At 36.7% G+C, this 24,530-nt stretch overlaps 1 protein-coding gene across 12 annotated transcripts in view; it reads left to right on the top strand.

The window, feature by feature from the left end:
• The window catches only part of LOC107677847 (muscleblind-like protein 2a), an 84,177-nt gene that overhangs the window by 49,902 nt on the left and 9,745 nt on the right, over positions 1-24,530 (top strand). For 8 of the 12 annotated variants that reach the window (XM_016472897.1, XM_016472896.1, XM_016472900.1 and 5 more), the window contains exons 3-7: positions 14,360-14,524; positions 15,557-15,757; positions 17,010-17,264; positions 22,319-22,372; positions 22,706-22,862. In XM_016472897.1, coding sequence (XP_016328383.1) covers positions 14,360-14,524; positions 15,557-15,757; positions 17,010-17,264; positions 22,319-22,372; positions 22,706-22,862 — 832 coding nt within the window. The remainder of the gene's footprint in view (positions 1-14,359; positions 14,525-15,556; positions 15,758-17,009; positions 17,265-22,318; positions 22,373-22,705; positions 22,863-24,530) is intronic. The other 4 variants (XM_016472904.1, XM_016472903.1, XM_016472907.1 and 1 more) reach the window with 1 other exon arrangement.

Genomic DNA, 24,530 nt, shown 5'->3' with positions numbered 1-24,530 from the left:
GCATCACAGATTTTCTCACCCAGGTTCATCATGATCCACGCTGAGAGATGCATAGAGATCAATTCTAGCAATGCACAATTTATGGATAACCATTTCCGTATCGGCCAATATTGACATTTTCTGCATTCATCTGAAACAGATCATTTCTATAGAGGAATGACCGAGTGGCTGTTTTGCATGTTTAGAGAGAGTTTATTTGTGTGTTAACTTGAGAATGTGTGTTGGATTACTGTGGCTCTCCTGGGTGGGCGTCACGTCTCAGCACTTCACAGATGATCAGATTTACAGTGCTGAAGAAGACGGGCTCTTCTCTTTCCGAGAGATCACTAACACTCGCTCACCGTTCATTCACTCATTTGTTTGTGATATTTGAAGTTAATTTGCTTATTAATGCATTAGTGTGTTCATGCATCGTCATTATTTTCATGCTTTTATTATTTTTGAACTAATTTGATTGGGCATTCATTAATTTTGTTGATTTATTCATTAATTTATGCATTTAGAATTTATTGATTCATTTCAGTTCATTTTTGCATTCATTCATTTGTTTTTTCAAGTGTTATGCATTGGTTAATGCTTTTATTTTAATTAATTTTTAAATTTTATTTTAATTAATGAAATAATTTTTTTAGTCATGCATTTTCATTTTGTTGATATATTTGTTCAATAATTGATACATTAGTTTACTAATTTATTTATTGATTCCTTTCAGTTCATTTATACATTAATGCATTTTTTCATGTGTTTTGCATGATTTTATGTTATGTATGATTGTTTAATGCTTTTATTCTTTTTGAATAAATTGAATAATTTTTAGCCATGCATTCATTAATTTTTTATTTGTGCATTTATTAATTCATTAATATACAGTTTATTTATTTATTCACCAATTTCAGTTAATTTGTGCATTAATGCCTTTGTGTATTCATATGCATTCTTTCATTTTATTTTTTATTTGCTCATACTGTAGATACATTCATTTATTAATGTATTCATTCATTTTAGTTCATTTGCTTAATGCATTTGTGCATTCATGCTTTCAGTCATGTTTTTCATCCTTGCATTGTTTATAATGTAGTCATTCGTTTAGTCATTCATTCATTCATTTATGCATTTCTCATTCACATTGCATGTAAACATGCTCAGAATATTTAAACGCACTGATTAAACTATGTATATTTACCAAAATAGTTTTGTAACTGACAGTTTATCAGAAAAGACTCCTTTTAGGCTGAAGGACTGGAAACAAGAGTCACCTTTTGCCCGCCAGAATCACCCTAATGCTGCTTTAGTTTGCTCCAGTATTGCAGTTGCGGAAGCTTGTTTTGGAGTTCATTGGCTTTCATTATAATGCAAAGAGTGGCCAAGACATGAGAGTGAGTAAATGATGCCAGAATTCTCATTCTTTGCTTTGCACTCCTTTAATCAGCGCTAATATTGTCTTCTGGTATTCACTCTTCTGGTATTGACTGTCATCGCACAAGCGTGCGTGTTTTTCCAGACCTTGAGACTTCAGCTTGCGCTTTGATGCATCAGCCCACTTAAAAGTGAGCGAGTCGAGATGCACTAAACGAGTAGCACAAGAAGCTTTTGTTGCTCTTTTATTCAGCCTCAGGTTTCCACTGCTACTCCTACACAGAGCGGAGGACGTCCATGACCAATCCGTGTGTTCAGGTGAAATCTGAGGAGCTTTGGGTTGGAATTGAGTGCGTGCAGATTCCCTGCGTGCCGAGCCGTGTTCACGCATGACGTGACCCTACGGAGGACAAGGGTGTTATAATGAGCAGATATCTTTCTGAATGTCTCTCTCAGGCTCGGGAGCTCAGGATCTAGTCTTTCTTGCGCATTAATCTCTGATGTGTCAGAGCCCGTCTGTGGGATTATTGCGGCGGAGTGCGATGCATGAATGATTACCAGTGGGAGAAACGGCTTTGAATGCATTTCAGGCGTGTTCACATGATGTCATAGTCTGTGCATTTTATCGCTTTGTTTATTGCACTCATTTGTATATTTTTTCAAAGCTGCAGGTGCATGCAAAGACGAACGTCACGGCGGTTTGCATTCAGATAAAAAACTCATAGCAACAATATTTAAAATATAAATATTTTGGTAAAATATTACTGCAAAAATAAGCCAGTGCACACAAATGCATTTATTTATTTAAATATTTTATTTATACACGTTTTTTAAGTTACAACAATGTAACAATGATATTGAAAATACAAAAATGCTTTATTAAACATCACTGCACACAAATTACATTATTGATGTATTTATTTAAATTGATTTTTTTAAAGCTACAAATTTGTTACAAACTCATGACAACAATAATATTTAAAATATAAAAATACTTTATAAAATATTTAAAATTACATTTAAAATAGTGTTTAGTTGAGCTTTTAGTTTGCATTTAGTTTTTTTATATTTAATATATCAATGTTTTTTAAGTTACAAGTCTGTATTGTTTAGTGTTTAGCCGCACTTATTGTTTATATAATTTTAATAATGTATTTTTAATATTTAATATTTAATTTTAATTTTTTTTTAAGTTACAAATCTGCAGAGCTTATTATTCATGCATTGAACATGTAAAATTCGACCACTTTGTGTTGTAAACAGCACTGCAGACAAGTATATTAGATTTGACTTATCTGTGCATTAGTAATATTAACTAAGCCATCAGCGTCAGGCTGTATTTCCCCATAAGTCTCTCTCACCTCATTATTTGTAATTGCCTTTTCCGCTACAGTGAAGCTCACTTTGAGGAAGCAGCTGATCCTGCATCAAGTCTAATGAACTCTCACTTCACACATCTGCAACTGGAGTAATACAAACATCTCAGCAGAGAATCTGAAACAGTTGATGTGCTGCTTTTTGTCTCAGCTGCAGAGGAAATTAACAGGCCATAAATATTTCCAAACTGTCTTTTGCTTTTTTTTTATATTTCTCTTTCATTTATTGTTAACATCAGAATAAAAACAGGTAAAACTATTGTTCCAGTGGTGCATGCAGACATATTGCATATTGCAGACATAACGCATAATGTTGCAGTTCCTTAAAGTTAATCGTCAACTGTCCTGTAATATTGTTTTATTAAAAAATATATTAATTCAATTTTAGCACAATTATATTTAATAGTATTTTAAATTGTATTTTTTATTTTATTTGTATTATTTTATTGATTTTTAAATAATTATATTTAATAATATTTATTTATTTAATCAAAATATTATTTTATTATGTAAATATATTATTATATTTAAATTATTATAATTGATATAATTTTATTCATTTTAAAAATATTTCTTAATATTTCAATTGTAAAGTATGCGTGCATGGTAGTAGTTGTACTGCTTTTTCACTGATTTAAAATAAAATAAATTTTTTTTTAATTATAATCTATAATGAGAATCAAAATTGTGAATAATGGGGATTATTTTTGCATTAAATTTAGACACATTAGTGCTATGAGAATATGAATATGCTTTATGCAATATATAATTTAATAATTACGTTATGCTTTTATTTATGGGCTGATATATGACCTGCACATGTTTTATGTAGAAATGAAAAGTTGCTCAGTCTAACTTACAGAGCAGTAGTCTGTGTGAGACTGAAGAATTAGTGTAATGTTTTAATTCCTGCATTAGATTCGGTTTCACTCTATACGTTACCCCTCGTGTGAAAGCAGGAAGTGATGTCGGTGATCGGCGCTCGTGTAGGTCGTATTCCATATGATGAGTTGGGAAATGGAGCTGGTGAAATGGATCAGAACTCCGGAAGAGGAACCGGGAAAGTTTATTCCCATTCCTACTTTCTCACCGTCAGCCCTGTTGGTTCTGGTTGCAGGCAGGTTCACGTAGTTCAGTTTCGTTTGACCGCGAGAGCAAACTCATTGGTGGTCTGTGGATGAGCAGCCACTCAAAACGTGCCACAGACACAAGACACCTTCATGGGTTCACTGCTCCACCCGTTTCTGAACAGTTTTGAGCTGTTTTTCAGCTGTCTGTGTGCAAGAAGGCATGAGAGGGAAGCTAGACTCCATCAATTGCTCTTGAATCCAATTTTCCCGGTTGCTCTTCAGCAACATAAACTGACAGATATATTTCCAGGCTGATAGCCAGATAACTAGGGCATGACCATGTGTCTCTGTTTCTTGTGATGGTTCACTGTGGAGGGCTCGTGTTCGTGATGGAGTAATGATAGTACCTTTGTTTTGTGGTTAAGATAAGTATAAAAATTCACACTTTAGTGGCTAAAGCACAGAAATAATGACCAGGAAGTTCCTGAAGATATAAAACATCTTTTTTTTTTTTTCCTGGGAAAATATTAGAATTTTAATCAAATATTAAATTGACAGATTTTATATAGCTGTCATTCATTCATTCTCTTGAGAAGTACTACAATTTTTTATCAAATATTAAAATCGTAAGATATTATTTCGTAAAAATATAAGGTAATATTTATTTGTTTGTTTGTTTGTTTATTAATTCATTCATTCATTCATTCTCATGAGAAAATACTAGAATTTCAATCATATGAAATTGTAAGATATTATATAGTTGTTATATTTATTTATTTATTTATTTATTTATTCTGAGAAAATACTAGAAATTTAATCAAATATCAAACTAAAATTTTATGTAGCTGTTATCATTTTTAATTTAAATTTGTATATTAAATATTTATTTATTGTAAATTGTTAAATTATTGTATAGAATTCAACTATTATTGTTTTTATAATTATTTTAAATGGTATTACTCTTGCATTTGCCATGAATTTAGCCTGATGCTGATATGGTGTTAAATTATAAATAAATTAATTAATTAAAATCATTTTAAAATAATAAATAACAACTAAACAAAAACACGTATAAAAAGATTAAATATTTTATTTGTTTACCTGCACGTCATGTGACCATTAACCAACATTACGGAAACTTATACATGCAATGTGCTGTGAACTTATTGAAATATTAACTTAAAGGGGTCATCGGATGCAAAATTCACTTTTGTTGTTGTTTGAACATAAATGTGTGTGTAATGCAATAATAATAATAAAGTGTGTGTACACATCCACCCTATAATGATAAAAATCCACCCAGTGGTTTTTTTAAAATCCCTATTTTAAAATCCCCTTTCTCAAATCAAGCTGTTCTGAGATTTCTGTCAGAGTGACGTAGTTCTGCACAGGCCCCTCCCACGATAGTTGATTGACAAGTCCGTCTTACCTTAAGACCCGCCCTGAGTGAGCTGAGAGCTGTCCGCCATTGTATCGACTCCGGTGCAGGGGAAAACAAGAATGTCTCAGATTAAGCGATTGAGGTGTTCTGTTGCTGGATGTAACAATGAACATAGCAGGCGTCATTTACTCCCGACATCTAAGCCGCTGAAGACGCAGAGGATTAACATTACTTTCGTTTTTGAAAGGAATGCGCCGATCCCGATCTGCCTAAATGCGTTTATGTTCGCGTGAATCATTCATGATCCAGCTTCATCTACAGAAGAAGTTAGTATAAGGGTTTTTTTATGAATCTTTGCAAATCGCCTTTCCTAATATGTGCTAGTTAGCAAGTTTCGCGGCTGAAGTTTACAGTCTGCTCATCACCCCACGGAAGAGAGGGGCGGGGTCAGCAAAGCTCATTAGCATTTAAAGCAACATGGACTAGAACGGCGTGCTGAAAACAGAGCTGATTTTGACAGGGTAAAAAGGGTGTTTTTTTTTACACTACCATTGAGAAATTTTAACAAGCACCCAACCCCTTAGTGTGCCCCTTTTTTTTGGTTTAGGCCACTGCCCCTCAAAATGTCTTTGCACGTCCCTGATAGTATGCAGTGTTTAATAAACAGCTGTTTTACTAAATTCTGCTGAGGTGAAATTCAGTGCAGTCCTGTGTCGTGATACGTATCGTATCGTGACGTTGCTGGTGATACACAGCCCTAAAGTGTACTGTGAATCTATTTGGATAAAAGCACTTGGTAAGTGACTTACAGTCAGCTGATGTCTTGTTCATGACTGCGAGAAATGTTTGTGTGTGTACAATGAGAGAAACTAGCCTTTATTTAGCTGTAAATACTTGCTGAGCCATCAGGACGGCGTTTCGAGTGCCGCCCTCATCAGAAGCAATGCAGCTCGCCGACTGTGCCGCTGGAATAAGGGCCCATTGAGAGCCGAATGCAAATGCCTGTTTGGGTGTTGAAGGCCACAACTGAGGCTCAATTCTCCTTCTGCTCTGAAAATGGCCCTTGTGTTTGTCTCCCACTCACCAGCGCAGTCGGGTTACTTTTGACTGCGAGCCGGAACATCGAGGAAACCAGAGTCGAGTCCGATGCGCTGCAGTTCGAGGAAGCTCTGCATCGGTCAAATAGGGCCCCATGAAATCCGTTTCATTTTTTTCCAAATTCCGTTTTTTCTGTTTGAATTTTTCTGGATTCATTTTTTTTCCATTTAAAATTTTCTGGATTAAATTAAATTTTATTAATAAAAAAAACAGGTCTAATTGATTAAAATCATGAAACGTATACAATTTCACATCAATTTATTAAAAGTTGAATAAAAATGACATGTTTGGGGCCCTATGAAATTTTTTTTTTCTCAACATGTTTTATTGTTACCAAATTCTGTTTTTTAACATGTCTAATTATTTGAATGCATAAAAACAACTTAATTTATTCAAATTGATTCTTACAATAGCCTTATGAATTTTTTTCCCTCAGAAATTATGTATTGTGTATTTAAATTTTTCTGGTTATCAGAAAAATTAAACAAACTTTTATTTTTTTGGCAAACAACAGGGATTTACTATTAAAATTAAAACAATAATTTTAGTAGTAGTACATTCTACTGAACAATAGTAGGCTAATATATTTCTGTCACAATGTCTTCAAGTTAAACCGAACTTTTATTTTGATGGGTTACTGTTAATACCTTTTAAGTTTCTGAGTATTTCAACAACAAGAAAAAACACATCAAATTTGAAATGTAACACAGGGAATTCTGGGAATGTCAATTGACTGTTATTCACTGTAAATGATACGTTCTTTTTCACTTCCAAAAATGGTATACTATTGTAAAATTACATGTAATGTCCAATACATTTTTTCACCGTGTATAGTAAAGGAGCTTACCGTTAACCATTTAACAGGTTTTTAACTGTAGCATTTTTACAGTCTTTTACCGTAAAATTCATGGTCATTTTGTACAGTGTACAGTAATTTCTGTTTTTATGACTGGATTCCGCTATTCCGCCCACGTTTTCCACATCGCGGAAATCATAGTGCCCTAGTCAAATAATAGAGTGTGACAAAGGCCATTTCACCTCCAGAAACCTGCGAGTGTTTGGACAGATGACAGTAAAAACGCTCGGGGAATTTACAGAGATTCTGGGATTTTATTCTGCAGTGTAAATCTATTATTAGAGACATTAATTCCGCCAGCCAACTTCCGTTTGACCTCAGTTATACCCTAATTAGCATGTTCGCCTAGACGCTAATTTTCTCAGAAATGCGCTTGATTTACATGGGCGAGTGATGGGAATTGCTTGGCTTGAGTTTGAGGCACAGATATTAAATGGGTTAAGTGGTTTTAATCCTAATCTCTCCATGAAATGAGCAGCAGCGTTCCCAATCCTCAGTGGGATTGGTGTGAGGAGCGTTTGCTGTCACTGATGGTGTTGGTGCTGCGTTTGCCATGTTTCAGGTGCGGTGCTTTGAAAGGGCCGAGAGCTTTTAGGGGTTCAGAGCAGTCATTCACAGTAAGTGGAGTTAATCTGTCTAAAAGCTTTCTGGTTACCTGATACCCTCCCGGTGCTCACGACTGATTGAAAGACTTTCCCTAATGCACTGAAACAGCTGTGGTGTGACGCGGCACACGTGCGTGGTGCTCATGTGGGCGACACGGGTTCAGATCTCATCACCATCATCATTAAATCACCATTATTACCTGTTCACAGCTAAAGGGATTGGTCACTCTATATCTATCTATCTATCTATCTATCTATCTATCTATCTATTGTTCTTTATTTCTATCGATCTATCGTTCTATCTATCGTTCTGTCTGTCTGTCTGTCTGTCATTCTATCTATCAATAATTTTGTCTTTCTGTCTGTCTATCTGTTGTTTTGTCTGTATCTGTCTCTCACTGTCTATCATTCTATCTATCTGACTGCCAATTAGCCTGGCTATTATTTAGTTTGTCTGTCTTTCTCTATATCCATTGTTTTGTCTGTCTGTCTGTCTATCTATCGTTCTGTCTGTCTCTCTGTCATTTTGTCTGTATCCATTTATGGTTCTATTTATCTTTCTGTCTATTGTTTTGTCTGATCTATTTATCATTCTGTCTGACGTTCAATCTACCGATATTTCTGTCTGTCTATATCCCTCAATCATTGTTTATTGTTCTACCATTTTGTTTGTCTCTCTCTTATTCTGTGTATTATTGTCAATCATTTTGTTTATCTATCAAGCTATATGTCTGTCTGTCATTCTATCTGTCTATCTATTGTTCTGTTGTTTATCATTCAAATTGCAATTCTGCATCGTGTTTGCTACCTCAATTCAAATTCTGAAACTGAATCTGAATCGAAAGGCATTCTGAATTCAGTTCTGCCACATACAGGTATGAGACAGGGACAGTCCGACGAAAGTCCCAACATGATGACAAGAGGGCCTTTCGCACCGCAGGAACCTTTTCATAGTGCCAGAACTAATTGTGGAACTACGCACTTTTTGGCGTGTTCGCACCGCCGGAACTGGGAGCGATTTTAGTACCGGACTGCCTTCGCTTTACGTATACGTCGACATTCCATGTCCATTATTGTGAAACCCGCGAGACACAACAAAAACAGCTCCTATCACAGCGTCCTCCGTTCTCCTGTTGTTAACGTTGTTTTTCTTTGTTTCCGTTTTGAACGCTGCGCACAAATGACGTCGCTGTCGACCGGTTCCTAGTACACACTGTCGGTGCGAATGCAACCCTTTAAATGGTACTGGGAAATAGTTCGCGCAAAATCGTCCCAGTACTTTAGTACTGTACATTTAGTTCTGGAACTAAAGCGGTGCGAAAGGCCCTAATGACACTCATGTCAGAAGACTGTCTTTGTCAGCATTCCCAGGAGCTCATCCCGTTAAGCCTCTTTGATCCTGCTCTCTCACTGTGCCATACCCTCGTAATCAAGCCTATTTATTTAAGTGCCGTGCGGGACAATGATGGGGCCCATCGTGACCCACTGTACTTTCAATCAGCGCTGGCTAGACCACTCACGTCGCTTGAGCGCACGACAGTGTCACCGAGAATGGTACACTGCCTTTCACATCAACATTTGCTTGATTTTCATGTCAATCAGAGAGATTGTATCACCATTTTAAAGTATGTTTGTGTCAAGTACTCCCTTGAGCTCAGCAGATTGTGTTGTTTTCGACATGCCGCATTAATGGTTGTCTAACTCATTTATTCAGTCATGTAGGGTCCGAGGGGCCACCGCTCACGAGACTGTAGGGCCTTTCGCACCGCTTTAGTTCCAGAACTAAATGTACAGTACTAAAGTACTGGGACGATTTTGCGCGAACTATTTCCCAGTACCATTTAAAGGGTCGCATTCGCACCGACAGGCCAATCAATGTCTACTTACGTCACGGGTAGTACCAGTTGTGCTGGTTAGACCCTGCTCCGGAGTAGGAGCTAATTTGGTTCTCGAAAAAGGCAGTCCGGTACTAAAATCGCACCCAGTTCCGGCGGTGCGAAAACGCCAAAAAGTGTGTAGTTCCACAATTAGTTCTGGTACTATGAAAAGGTTCCCGCGGTGCGAAAGGCCCTTATAAACCCATTTTTCATTATTGTTAGGTATATGAAACCATACATTGACTTCTATCATTCGCTAACATTGTTAATACAGGGACTTCGGCAGTTGTTATATTTGCGTATTTCTTTTGAGGTCAGAATGACTCCAGATGTATTTATTTTTCACTGAATTGGCACACAAACAGTAGTTTGAATGCAACCTGAGTGGCAACATCTGGGCTGTGTCTCAACTTCACTTACAGAAAACAGAGGCTGGTTATGTCTTTGAAAGTACATGTGCTAACCAGGCGTAGCATGAGAAGTAAACTTTCTGTCTTTATTAAATGAAAAATACAGCACAAAGTGAAAAAATCAGTCAAATCGGAAACTTTGATCTTGAAATAGTTAAATAGGGCACAGTTTTGAACCAGTTCACTTAAATTCAGATTACAGGTGGTAAAACCGTTCTTCTTTTTCGTTCAAGATGCTAAATGCTAAAAAGTTAAACTAGTTTGGTTGTCTGTTTATGTAAATAGACACAGTGTAAATAAATGTAAATGAGCATTCACACTGACAACAGTTTACAGCAACAAAGCAAAGTGAATCAGTCATTTTCATGAAAAGGTTGCTGATTTAATATAGCAACTATAGCACAATTGCACAATCCTTCACTGGATGCTGTCGAATAGAGCAGTCAAATAGGAGCAAAATGTACGACATCTTGTCAAACTGAAGCAGTTTAATCGCCAATTCAGATTCATTTATGATGTGGTGTTGGTCTATTTTTCATTTTAAGACATAAAATGGAGCAAAAGAAAGATTGATCGCATGTTACTTTGCATTGTGAGGTATAGTAAGGACACAGTGTAAATAAATGGTAAGGAGTGTTCACACTTACAACAGTTTGCAGCAACAAAGCGAAGTGAGTCAGTCATTTACAATTAAGGTTGCTGATTTAAGGCAATATAGCAACTATTGCGCAGTCCTTCACATGATACTGTCGAATACAGCGGTCAAATGGGAGCCGACAATACGGCATCTTGCCAAACTGAAGCAGTTTAGTCACTGTCAGTATGAACGCACCTTTGTTTAATCCAGTTTGTATTTGAAGAGTAGGGAAATTACATATAAGCTTGTAGAATGCCAATTTATCAAACAAAGCTTTTCTGACATTTTTATATGCATACAATTTACAAATGTATGTATATATGTTTAATTGTTGTCAGTGTGAACACACTGAGTAAGATTATGCTACATCTAGAATTCAATTCAGTTTACATTGATACATTTTTTTCACTCTTTTTTTTATTTCAGGACACTAGATGCAGTAAATTAAACTGGATTAAACATCAGCCAAGACTGTACATACGGCATATCATGATGCACATTGATGCATGCATGCTTTGAACATTAGCCATAAACCTTGTACTTCTTTTTTTAATGATTCTCAAACTTTTGTCTCCTATGTAATGCTTTTTTGGGCATTTTGGATTTCTAAATCTGATTCCTCCATTAATTGCAGCGATGCAGTATTGTGTAGCACATTGAAGATTAGTCATTCGATCCAGAGCTTCTGGTTGTCCTCCATTAGAATCATTCCTGCCGAGTTCGCCAGTAAAAATAGACCTTCATTATTGAATCAGCAGTCTCCCCTCAATCAGGCCGCACACAGCAAATCAAACCTCTCATACATATTCCAGTACGGTCCTTTGCACAGCATCTGAAAATCCCGATAGCGGTGGAAGTCCTCTATCGGATGTTTTCGCTTCTCCTCACCACCGTCACTATGTCAGCGGCCGCGAGAGTCCGTCTTTTGGCCCGGACTGATTGGCTTTGACTCCTCTCAGCTTTTGGCTGGGCGGCTAAGCAACACTGTTATTCCAGCAGGGATATTGATAGCCCCTTTGCACCGGCACCCTGATCCTGTGGATTACAGCGCTGCATATTTGGGAATTTGAGGGTGCTAAGTGTCTAGACCTGTCTTCAGCTTGGCCCATATGTTGATAATGAATGATCATTTATAGTTCATCCACAGTATTAGACCAATAATTTGGTGGAATCACTGAGATGCTCACCTCTATAGACGTTGATGCGTTAACGAATAATTGAGCGAAAACACAAAGCTTTGACTTTCAGTCAATAACATAAAGCTTTTAAATGATTGCAAATGCATCGTATTTTGGGTCTGATCAATCACCCAAGGTCTCGACCGCATTAACAAAAGTCAGTTATCCCAGCTCGTGCCGTTGCGGCACTCATGCGGTGAGCTGCAGTGAGCTGATTCAGCATTGTTTAACTGTTTGGAGATTATTGAAATGACAGCCGTGCTCCGTTTAGATCTAGTTTTGTGTTATTTATAGCACACTATCTCCATTGTAATCCGAGTAAGGAAGGATACCTGGACGTCTTGCGCTTTTATCCTTGTTGTAATAAACCACCGTAAGCAAGCAAGACTCAGATAAGCTGACCGTGCACATTCCTGCAAACGCTTCGAAGATGTTTTCAAGGGATTTGTGACCTCCCTGCAACAATGCAGAGAGCACACTAAAGCCTATATGGGTCATGTCTCTGCTTTATACCCTTGATGCAGGCGTATACTGTATTATAATTAAATGCAAAATTATGCAATTTGATTATAGTGAAATAGCACAAAACATTCTGAATGCATGTGGTTTATACAGAGACTTTTGTCCTGCTTTTCATTTGTGCATTTATGAGGCATTGTATCTGGCTAGTAATGAGCTTGTTAAAGTGTCAGGATAGTTTCACGGTATATGATCTGACAGTTAGAGAAAGATTTTTAATAAAGTAAGGCCAGATTTAGTTTTAGGATTTTTATCTAAGATCAAATTGAAAAACTTAATTTAACTTAACCAACCTCGTTCTCACCATGAATATAGCCGAGGTAGCTCGCATGGCGTTAAATCATCAATCTTCATTCAAAACATGTCAAATTGGCTGTATTTATGTATTTTAAAGGTAGTGGCACTCCAACGAATTATCAGCAAAGATTAAAAACAATTTAAAAACCTTTTTTTTTTTAAAAAGCATAAGCAATATTAATAGTGATCTTGACTTTGCTAACACAACTAAAGACAAAAAATAAAGAACAAAAAAAAAATAGACTGTAGTATTGTAAAAATAAGTTTATGCAATTAGATTTATTTTTGTATTTCTTTTATCCAAAGTAAAGCAATCTACCAGTTTATATATTTTTTTTATTTAGCAGATATATTAAAAACAACATTAATAGCGCTTGATTGCAAATGCCACTAATTAAAAAATTAAACCGTAGTATTTTAAAAATAAGTTCATGCAATTAAATTTAAATTTGCATTTAATTTATGCCAAGTAAAGCAATATTTTAGTAGATATCTTAAATGTAAAATACATTGTATAAAATATTTAAAATATTAAATATTATATTAAAATATATAAATGTAAAACATTAATGTTGAAATAAAATAAAATAAATATTGAAATCATTGTATAAAATAAAGCCATTAAAAATACATCATTTAGAAATAAATATGTAATTAAAATATATAATTCTACAAATTTAAATTTAAAAATTAAAAATATTTCTTTTAGTATTTCTTAATCTAGCAGAGACGTTAAAAACAGAAATAAAACATGCAAATGTGTGTAATTAAATTATGTAATTCTTAAAATGTAAACATACATAATTTGAAAATATTTCTTTTTTATTTTTGACATTTTGCAGAGACATTAAATACAAATAAAAGAAACAATTTAGAAATAGAAAAGTGTCATTTATGTATATTATAAAACATATATATATATATATTTATAATCTGAAAATTAAAAGTTTCAATAATGCATTTATTATTTTAATTAATGACATCTGTGGTTGTTTTCTTCCGTTTGCTTCAGTTATCTTGTTTTGTGAGTAGCATGAGTGTGTGATATTTGTGCTCAAGGTTACCGTGGAGATCTCACACCTCCATCGAGCAGCTGATGCTGTAGAGCACATGCAGGGCGACGCAGCATCTGCAGAGGCAGTGAGATTCTCTTTCTGTGTCTCTGCATGTCCGCAGTATGTGCTACCGCTGCGTTTTTAACCCCTCCTCCACTGTTTCTCACATCCCGGTATCAGTCTGGCCTCCCGTGTCACTGGATATCCTGCAGTGGAGGTTTAATGCAAACACACGCTTGACCTTGTGCAGAATATTCGTCTAACTTTGGCCTCCTTAATAAATATTGCAGTATGAAGCAGACATCCTCACTGCATTGCTGCTTGTTTTTCATGTATGTTGTAGTGTCGTTTCTGTGTTGATTTACATTTTTTTTGCAGGTAATCAACATGTTTACTGTATATAATGAGTCAATAGTTGTCAAATAGTTAGAGTATAGAGCTATGAAGTTAATGTAAATAGCAGTTCAGATCATTAAGACTTGAGATCTCTGACTTTTGCTGAAGTTGAGACTCTTTTGAGATCTCTTCTGAGATAAATGCGAGATTATTGGGGTCTTTTTCACAGGAGAGATCAGCAAAAGTTTTAATTTCTCTCCAGGAGAAACAACTGAGATGCTTAATTTTCCTGATCTTTCTTGCCGTAGGGTCGGTGTACGAGAGAAAACTGTAAGTACCTTCACCCCCCGGCGCATCTGAAGACGCAGCTGGAAATCAACGGACGCAACAACCTCATCCAGCAGAAGACCGCAGCAGCGATGCTGGCGCAGCAGATGCAGTTCATGATCCCCGGCACCACCATGCAACCAGTGGTAAGAACCGTCTTCACGTCTAGATGCATATGAAGAGTTTATTTGCAAAAACAGATAACTTTTTTTTTTTCAAAAATCATGTTTTTTATTGTGTTAATTAGCTGTATTTTTTTGTTATTTTTTACCTAATCAAAATAACCCAACTGCAGTTTGATTGAGATTAATTGGAATGCACAATGAAAAAACATGATTTTTGTTGATGAGTTATCTGTTTTTGCAAATGAACTCTTCATAATTACTTTACTTAAAGGGATAGTTATTCAAATTATCTGAAAATGTACTCACTCTTAGGCCATCCAAGATGTAGATCGGCTTGTTTCTTCATCAGATTTGAAGAAATGTAGCATTGCATCACTTGCTCACCAGTGGATCCTCTGCAGTGAATGGGTGCCGTCAGAATGAGAGTCCAAACAGCTGATAAAAACATCACAAGTAATCCACACCACTCCAGACCATAAGAAGCAAATTCATCAAGACGATTTTAACTAAAATACGAGTCCATAATCCATAATAACGCTTCCTCCAGTGAAAAAGTGGTCTGGTCTGAATCAGGAGAGAAATCTGCACAGATCCAGCACTGTTTACGAGCCAAAATAGTCCAAAATAGTTCTAAACAAATATGTTAATAAATATGAGACAACAGGAGATGGACTTTTTCACTGGAGGAAGCATTATTATGGATTATAGTATAATAATATCATAATTATAGTATGGACTATAGTAAAAACACTCGTATTTTAGCTGGAAGCAACGGTTTAAAGTTTAAAATCATCTTGATGGATTTGTTTCTTACAAACACTCAGCTCTTGGCTTCACAAGACGTTAATTGATGGACTGGAGTGGTGTGGATTATTGTGCTGTTTTTATCAGCTGTTTGGACTCTCATTCTGACGGCACCCATTCACTGCAGAGGATTGGTGAGCAAGTGATGCAATGCTACATTTCTCCAAATCTGATGAAGAAACTTTTGGGTAAACTGCTTCTTTTTTTTGGCAAGTTGCAATTCTTTCATATTAATTGTCTTCTTCACAGCCTACATTTCCTGTCAGCCAAGGTCTGGGCTCGAACCCTGGACTGAGTTACGCACCGTATCTGACTCCCATGAGCCACGGCATGGGTCTGGTCCACACAGAGATGCTCCCCAGCACCCCTGTCATTGTCCCCAGCAGCCCGCCGGTCAGCATGCCGAGCTCATCCTCCACGCAGAAGCTCCTGCGCACAGACAAACTCGAGGTAACGCCTCACACAGAGACATTATGAGGCCGTCATTTCATTCATCCAAAAGAATTACAAAGTAAAGGACAGTATAAGATGTAGGAAAGACGTTTTACTATGCAAATATATGTCATAAAAAAAAGTATGTATGTAAAAAAAAAAAAAAAGGACCAATCATAGTGCAGTGTAATGAAAGGGCCAAAAAAGATGTCATAATGCAAAATAATGCAAATAATTGAAAGGGAGGAAAGGCCAAGTCAGTATGTAATTTTATGTAAAAATGCCATGTAAAAAAAAAAAAAATACCGCTCATGAATGTAAAAATTTACCAATCATAATTTCAAATAAAGAAAAGTCCAATCATAATTCAGTATGCAAATGTATTCAAGAAAGAATACCAGTCATAATTAAAAAGGACCCATAATTCAATATAAAGAAATGAAGAAAGAAAGAAAAGACTAATCATAATTGAGTATGCAATTAAATGTAAAAAAAAAGACCAATCATAATTCAAAAGAAAGAACAATCATGTACAAAAAAAAAACAGTATGCAGTAATTCAGTATGCTATTATATACAAAAAAAGACGAATCATAATTGAAAATAAAAGACCAATCATAATTCAGTGTGCAAATAAATGTAAAAAAAAAATTGATCCAAATTTAAAATAAAGACCAATAATAAGTCAGTATGCAAGAAAGAAGACCAGTCATAATTCATTAAGTAAATATTAAATTAATAATTTTTTGTTAGATTCTGAACATTAAACATTTGAACAAAGTCAAGGTCACTGGGAGATTTTCGAACTTCAACGTTGAAGTAGATTTAAAGTTTGTGAAAACCAAAGGCTTTCATCTGTATGTTAAAGACGGAGCTGAATTTATTGCGGAAAAGTGTGAGAAGGAGGATAGAAAGAAGTGCGAGGCATTTCAATGCAGCGCTGCCTCGCAAGATGATCAGCGTGGTTGAAACAATAACAGTTGAAGGTTGTGTGTGTGTGTGTGTGTGTGTGTGTGTGTGTGTGTGTCACTAAATGTGCGATCACTTAGCAACTGACTGATGTCTGTGATAATAAGAGGCTCGGTTCCTCTGCGGCCCTCCCACACCGAGAGGCTGTCACTGTCTTTGTTAATATTCAGCTCGATGTGTGTTTATTTATGTACCTGTGCTCATACATAAGAGCCTTGAAACTTCAATGACTCACGTCTCTGTTTGCATATTTCTTTTGTGTTCCCTGTTTGTTTTGTCTGCGTGTGTTGGTTTGCGTCCAGGTGTGTCGCGAGTTTCAGCGGGGCAACTGCGCACGCGGCGAGACCGACTGCCGCTTCGCCCATCCTAGCGACAGCCCGATGATCGACACGAGCGACAACACGGTCACCGTGTGCATGGACTACATTAAGAGCCGTTGCTCGCGCGAGAAGTGCAAGTACTTCCACCCTCCGGCGCACCTGCAGGCCAAGATCAAAGCAGCCCAGCATCAGGCCAACCAGACTGCCGTCGCAGCACAGGCCGCCGCTGCAGCCATGGTGAGCTAATCACGCACAATTGATTTCAAAATGACATGCATACAATTCTACGTTTAAAGAGTCATGTTGTGCAAAACATTAACGTGATAAAGTTTTCAAATTACACCACCGTGCCTCACCAGCTGCGTTTAATGTACAGCAGAATTTAATTTACCGCATTGTCACGACACATTGAATCGTAACCAAGGCAGTGCTTAGAATTGTGAAACCGTTTTCGGTTCTGTGCACGATAAAATCAATTGACAACACATGTTGTGACGTGCCCGCGGAGGTTGCGATTGAGATATCTGATGTTAGCACATTAAATGTGGAGCACTGCTTTATTATTATATAGCCATGACCCATCTCTAGAATCTGGGTGGGGTTGCGTACCAAATCGGTGTCGACTCCCTTATCTCGTCCCGGGAGGATTTTAGTCCTATTAAAGAGGGTGAGTAAAGAGAGAGAGACAATGAGACAAGCTGCTTGAGAAGACTGCCGTGTGATAAAAATCGCTCTCCCTTCTTATCCATCTAGTATCGTACTGATGCGATCATAATTAGGAATAGGATATTAATATAATAAGCACAATGGCTTAAAAGCTTCTTTGCTCACACCCTTGACTGCACAAGGTCACGGGGCAGCTTACTTCCCCATTTCTCTGCCCAATGGGAGGCCTGCTCTCCTCAGATCAGTCAAGATTAAATTAAGGAGATGGATGGCATCTTCATGCCAAACTGACATGAATGCACAGGTTCATCTATTATCCAAGCGAAACAGTATCTTGGGCTGCATGCCAGGCTGCTCTCGTTTGTAAGTTCTAACGCATGTCTACGCTGCAAGTGAGCGACACATTGCAACAGAACTGCAACACCGAGTTGCATGCAGTTGTAAGCAAGAGATGTCGAATTTTGTTGCGTCTTGCAATTTATATTGCTTTGATTATAACAGTTATTGTTGCATCGCAATCTCTAAATGCATGCAATTTTGTTGCATTGCTTGCTTGCAACTTAGACAGCATTCTAGATTTTGTCTACACTGCAAGCAAATGACGCAGAGAGTTTTGTGCACCGTTATGCCAAAGCGAAGAGAGAGTTTTGTTGTGTTTTGCACTCGCAATGTATATAGCTTCGATTTTAACAGGTGCGATCAAGTTTTGTTGCGTCGCAATCTTTGCATGTATGCAATGTTAATTGCATTGCGTTACTTGCAAAATATAGTTTCGTTGATGTGTATGGCTTTGATAATAACAGGCGCTATCAAGTATTGTTTTGTTGCAATCCCTGCATGCATGCAATTTTAATGCATCACTCGCTTGCAGCCTAGACAGTTTTGTTGATTTATTATGGGAGCATACTAGGTTTTTTCTACACTGCAAGCGATGCAAAAAAACTGCAGCAAATGAGTTTTGTTGCGTTTTGTCACCATCACAACATATAGTATATGGCTTTGATTATAGCAGGTGCCATCAAGTTTTGTTGCATCGCAATTTCTGCATGCATGCAATTTCGATTTTGTCGCATTGCTTACTTGCATTATAGACAGTTTTGGTGATTATGGGAGCATTCTAGTTTTGTCTACACTGCAAGCAAGCGATGCAACAAAAGCAGCAGCGCTCCCTTAAAAACCAATGAAACCCTGTGTGCTGCAAGTGAGTAATGCATCAAAACCAGTATTGCACATTTGCAGTGTAGACAGATTTGTTGATTGCATCTTTTTTCTATGCTGCAAGACAGCAATGCAACACAACAAAACTAGACTGCTCCTGTTATAATCAGCAAAACTGTCCACATTTCCAGTGGTGTGACGCAATGAAACTTGATATTGCATGCTTGTAGATATAGCTTTGTTTCATATAATGGGAATGAACTTGTTTTGCTTATACGGCATGAAAGGTATGTGGTGCAACAACACTAGATCACTCCCATTATAATAAACAGAAGAGAACGGTGAGATGTAAGAAAACTTGCAAGTTAGTGGTACAGATAGCTTTTTTATTATAATAAAGTAATCAAATTTTGTCGCAGTGCATTGTTGCATTGCAGTGCAGCTTTTTTGATTAGAATGAGAGCAATATAGTTTTTTCTACACTGCACACAAATAATGTGCTTACAAGAAAACTAGCTTTTCCCCATTAAAATTAATTAAGCTGCAAGCTGATGACAAAAACCGTGATCTAGTTTTGTCGCACTGCATCACTAGACTGTGGTGAACAGTTCTAGCACTGATTATGATACGCGGTTTAGATTTATTTACACTGCAATGATCAAAGCAACACAAGACAACTGTTTTGCTCCTGCTAAAGCTGTTAAAACTGCAAGCAACACAATACGACAGCTTTGTTGATTATAATGAAAGCGAATACTTTGTTCGACATTGTAAGGAATGCAATGCAGGAAAACTAGATCGCTCCTGTTATAATCAATTCAATTGTCTACTTTGCAATTTCACAAAGCGACGCAACAAATGCGACATGCATGAGTTTGCCATTTAGAATGGGAAAATTATTGTTTCCTTGCACTGCCACGCTTATTTCATTGATTATAACGGTAAGGAAATAGTTTGGTCCTGCAAGCTTACAATGTGACGCAACATAGAGAGCTTTCTGTTTAAAATGTGAACAATCTCGACGCAAACAATGCGTCGGTGTGAATATAGTTTGGTCGTGTCACTCGCTTGCGGTGTAGACACAGTATTAGGCAGCAAGCTTTTCCGCTTCCACATCTCACGCTGGTGTGGTTTTAGTTTTGGCACTCACACGCTTGGCCTCATTCGTTTTGCTGTTTACTACATTTTCGCTTTTGCTTTTGCCCTGAACCTTTTGTCTTTTTCCACTGTGACATCTGGGTCAGAGGGTGATGCGAGGACAGTATCGGCTCACCAGCCATAACAATAAAACAAGAGTCAAAATAAAGCCCTGGGCTTCCTGAGCATTCAGCGACCTGAGCCAAACCACCAGCTTTGGCTACAGGGTAAAACACTGTTAGCCTCAAGGTGCGATGTGCTTTCCTGATTATGATGTAATGCAGATAACAAAGCAGATTTTTTTCTAGGGTTCAAACCGGGCCAGTTACTGTAGGAACGCTGATGCAATCGATCCCAAATGCGACCCCAGAGAAGTCAGATGATACAGTTATAGTTTCTTCATTTTCTTGCCTTTTAGTTTCTCTTTGTTTTGTTTAGTTTTTTCACCAGTGGAAGGTTATGTAATTCTGTATGATAAATCCCCGTGGGTGGCATATTTATTTTAATGGTTCTCTATGTTGGCGGAGGGGAGCAAAACATTCAACTCTTGGTTACAAGAATATGCACAATTAAAGTGCATCTTATTCTGATGTTTATTAAAAGTTATACTTGCAAGCTCTGTTCCTAAACCTACTGATCTTTCTTCCTAGACCGCACTAGACTGTATCGTAAACGTGACACCAAGACTGTTCCAAAAGATTTGTGCATTATTATGCTGCTTTCCAAGATGCCTTGTTTTGCATAAATTCATGCAGCAAATATCCTTCAGGGAGAATTTAATCCCAGAATGTATTGCGACAAGCTCAGCGAAAAAACTTAAGATGACAATGAGAGGAATACAGTTCTATTTTAACACAGAAACTATCACTAAAATAGTTAAATCATAACAAATTACAATTTTATTCATTATTGGTGAATGCTGCAATGAAAATTCAGACTATTTTGGAATGACTAATTATGACTCCAGTGCACTTTGCATGAGAAGTGCTGTATGCCTAGTGCACTAAGTTGCTGCCTATGTAGAGTATTTCAAATAAGTCATATATGCTTGAGAAGGTAGCAGCCTATGTAGACAACAATGCAGCTCACTAGGTTTTGGAGCAGAGCTCGAGAGAATCCAGACGTAGATGTTTTTCCTGGCAATAAAATGTCTTTAAATGAAGCATTAAATTTCCCTCATACCCTTTTGCTGTAATCTGTGACTTTATTATAAAGAAAAACATGATTTTTTTCTTTTCCATTCGACATCCTTTTTTTTGTGTGTGTGTGTGTGTGTGTGTGTGGCTATTCTGATTTCAAGCATTTCTGCATGGCCCTCAGCGTCATCTCATTTCAAGCGTCCTTTTTTGCTGCCCATCATTCCATTGAGCCACATCTTTTCTTATTACCAGTACTTTTGCATGGCATTTTATTGGTGAGGAATATTGCAGTGTGCAATGTTAGTTGCATATAAATATTTAAATGCAAAAAGACATTAAAATGGGCCACAATAAAATTAACTCGTAATGCTTTTTAAAAGGTCCAGCGTAAAAGAACATAAATTGGACGTTCTCAAATATAAGAATAAACAGAGCTCCACATTCTGTGATCACTCACATCAGTTGTTTTCTTTTGGTTCCGTGACCTTCACGATTTACATGTAGCTAGTTGGTAAGAAATTGCAACATATTGTGACAGAAACGAATGTCAGGGAAGGCGTTCCGGTGTCCTTTAGTTTCCTTTTTGCTAAGCATTTTCGCTGCACATGTTAAAATCGCCCGATGAGCGCCGGTCAAATTGACTAACTTGGCCCATGCGGATTCCAGTCCTAATTAGCGCTCGATAGACGCCGTGCAACTTCACGTTGCATCCGAACAGAACCAAATGACGTTGATGCCAACCTGACATTCTTGCCATCATTAGATTTTAATTCGCCATATGCGCACGAAACCCTTCGATAGCGGATGTCGGGTGTGTTTTATGCAGCGAGCTTTCATAACACTAATATCTACAATCCCATTAGCGTGTTTGACTTTTGATTGGTAAATGGTGAGACTCTTGATTTCTGACGCTTTTAACACAGGTATTGTAGATGCTTTGTGCTTTCGTACTAATTCAGAACGTAGTGAAATGTTTCTTTGAGAAGTTTTTTCGTGTATGTGCATGCCTATTGTTTTGTATGTGGTATTACTGCATTCAGATTATTTTTGTTTTTGTTTTTTTCCTTCTCACCTATTCCACAATGCAATGCTGTCCCCATGATGCACCTCTGCTTGCTGTTACCTGTATGTTAATACGCTTGAATCCCATTGGCCCACTGCCATCATGTGCTCGCTGCCTGCTATTAAAAGACTCAGTCGACTGCCAAAGCAATGAAGCGACCCCTCGAGGCATCTGTAGATCTGGTACTATGACCTTTCACCTTTTGCTTTGCATGTAGCTTTTTAATGTACTGTAGCGACTCACAGAAGTTTTTAATTTGGCTTTGTTCTTTGTTTTGATAGAAACAGTAAAAGTCACCAAGTACATTGTAGTCAATTTTGAAGAAAGAATGTTGTGTCGTCTTTCAAAGTAAAGTAGCTTTATTTAGTAAACGTAAGTGCCTTGCTTAAGTATCTATCGACGGTTGTCGTCGTCCTTGTGTAAAACGGAGCGATGCAGCTTTGAGTCAACATGTGCATGGATATAGAAGTGGTGCAAAACTCGTTTAACTCGTGCATGTACTCTTTCACGCTCAGGCGTTTCCCCATGGAGTCCTGCAGCCCCTACCAAAGAGACCGGCACTAGAAAAGAGTAACGGGGCCAGCACGCTCTTCAACCCCAGTGTCTTGCACTACCAACAGGCTTTGGCCAGCGCACAGCTCCAGCAGCCCACCGCTGCGTTCTTTCCCACAGGTGAGAGAAAACACACTTGCACACATACAAACCCACGCACACACACCGCCCGCACTGCTTTATATTAATCCCTGGGTCACCCTCTAAACGTTACACCCTTTTTCTCTTCCCCGATCCTGGCGTAACGTCATAACCGAGGCTTTTAAACAGCCACGTGTCCCTATTGCATGCAGAGTGTGTGCATGGAATACTAATGCATAACGTTTTTTTAGAAGGGAAAATACAGACGTTATTTCTAGAGCGCTGCTGACTTTAATTTGGACAGTACTGTTGGGATACTTTGATCTAAAAATTATAGCCGGCCATAGATTAAATTAGAAAATTCACAGAAGTGCTTTGATCTGCATGCTAAAACGCATTTGCATCTGTACAGATACAGCACAATGATTATATATATCTGACTCCCATCAATACTGGCCAATACATAATGCAGATACATGTATTACAGTTTTTGATTGCAGTTATTGTAGTTGAGTAAAACTGAAGTTAAAACTAAAAGTAAAACATAAAAAAGTAAAAGGTAACTAAAATAAAATAAAATATATGAATAAATCTAATTATTTCAGCTAGTGGCCAAGGCAACATTTCTTATTTTAATTTAGTTTAACTTGATGTGCTAAAATAACTCAAACTAAAACTGAAACGAAAATGAATAAACATATATATTAATAGACATATAGATAAAACACAAAATAATTAAAACGTTAAAATAAAAATGAAATAAAAATAATAAAAACTGATTCAAAAGATCAATAAAATCTATAATAGTATCTCAATGATGCTAAAATAACACTGCAGTTGTTTAGAATTAATTTAAATAAACTTTGACATTTGTCTCTCACTACAAAATTGCAGTGTGTATAAATAAATATATATATTTATTTAAACATAAAAAATATAAATATATATTATCCATAAAATTTATATTTAAATATTTTAAAACATTCTTTCTTGCAAATATATAATTTGCAGATGCTAATATTCTTTTTTTTTTTTTTTTTCAGCTGAATATGCTGATGAAATTGCTGTAACATTTTAATAATTATATTATATTTTATACAATATTTACTCAAGATTAAAATATATTAAAAATGATTAGAATTATTTTAAATTATTATAAAACAAAATATGATCACATATAATATTATAATAATATATAATACTGTTATATTTTTCATTTTAATTAATTTAATATATTATGAATAAATATAACATTCAGCTATATTTGAAAACATTTTTTTTCTGAGATGCCTTTAATATTTATAGATTATTGCATGTAATCAAAGTTTGAAAATATGAGTAATTTATTCAGCTTAATAGCCAACATGTACATTAATCACAGTGCGTTACAGTAAACAATAGCAATATATATTCCACCTACTATGGCTCTGTACCTGTAGGCGTACCCGCTGCAGTATTTTTATAACAGTAAACACAGAAATGTAGGGTCTCGGAGCGAGTCCTGCTGTCTAATCCCTCGTAGGTGTATTTTGTCATCAAACACCCACATGGTGGTTGTGTTTCCTTTTAGCCGTCCTCTTGTGCCCCCGTTCCTCCCTCTTCTCCAGCTCTGGGGCTTTTGTAACAGCACTATGTCTATTTTAACCGTAGGAGCGGCCGTTGGCTCACCGCATGACTCTCTTGTGTGTGTGTGTGTGTGTGTGTTTG

This window comes from Sinocyclocheilus anshuiensis, unplaced genomic scaffold (assembly GCF_001515605.1).
Source record: "Sinocyclocheilus anshuiensis isolate Anshui unplaced genomic scaffold, SAMN03320099.WGS_v1.1 scaffold432, whole genome shotgun sequence".
NCBI lineage: Eukaryota > Metazoa > Chordata > Actinopteri > Cypriniformes > Cyprinidae > Sinocyclocheilus > Sinocyclocheilus anshuiensis.
Note: the sequence above shows the minus strand (reverse complement) of the source record. Positions and strands in the feature narration are given on the sequence as shown.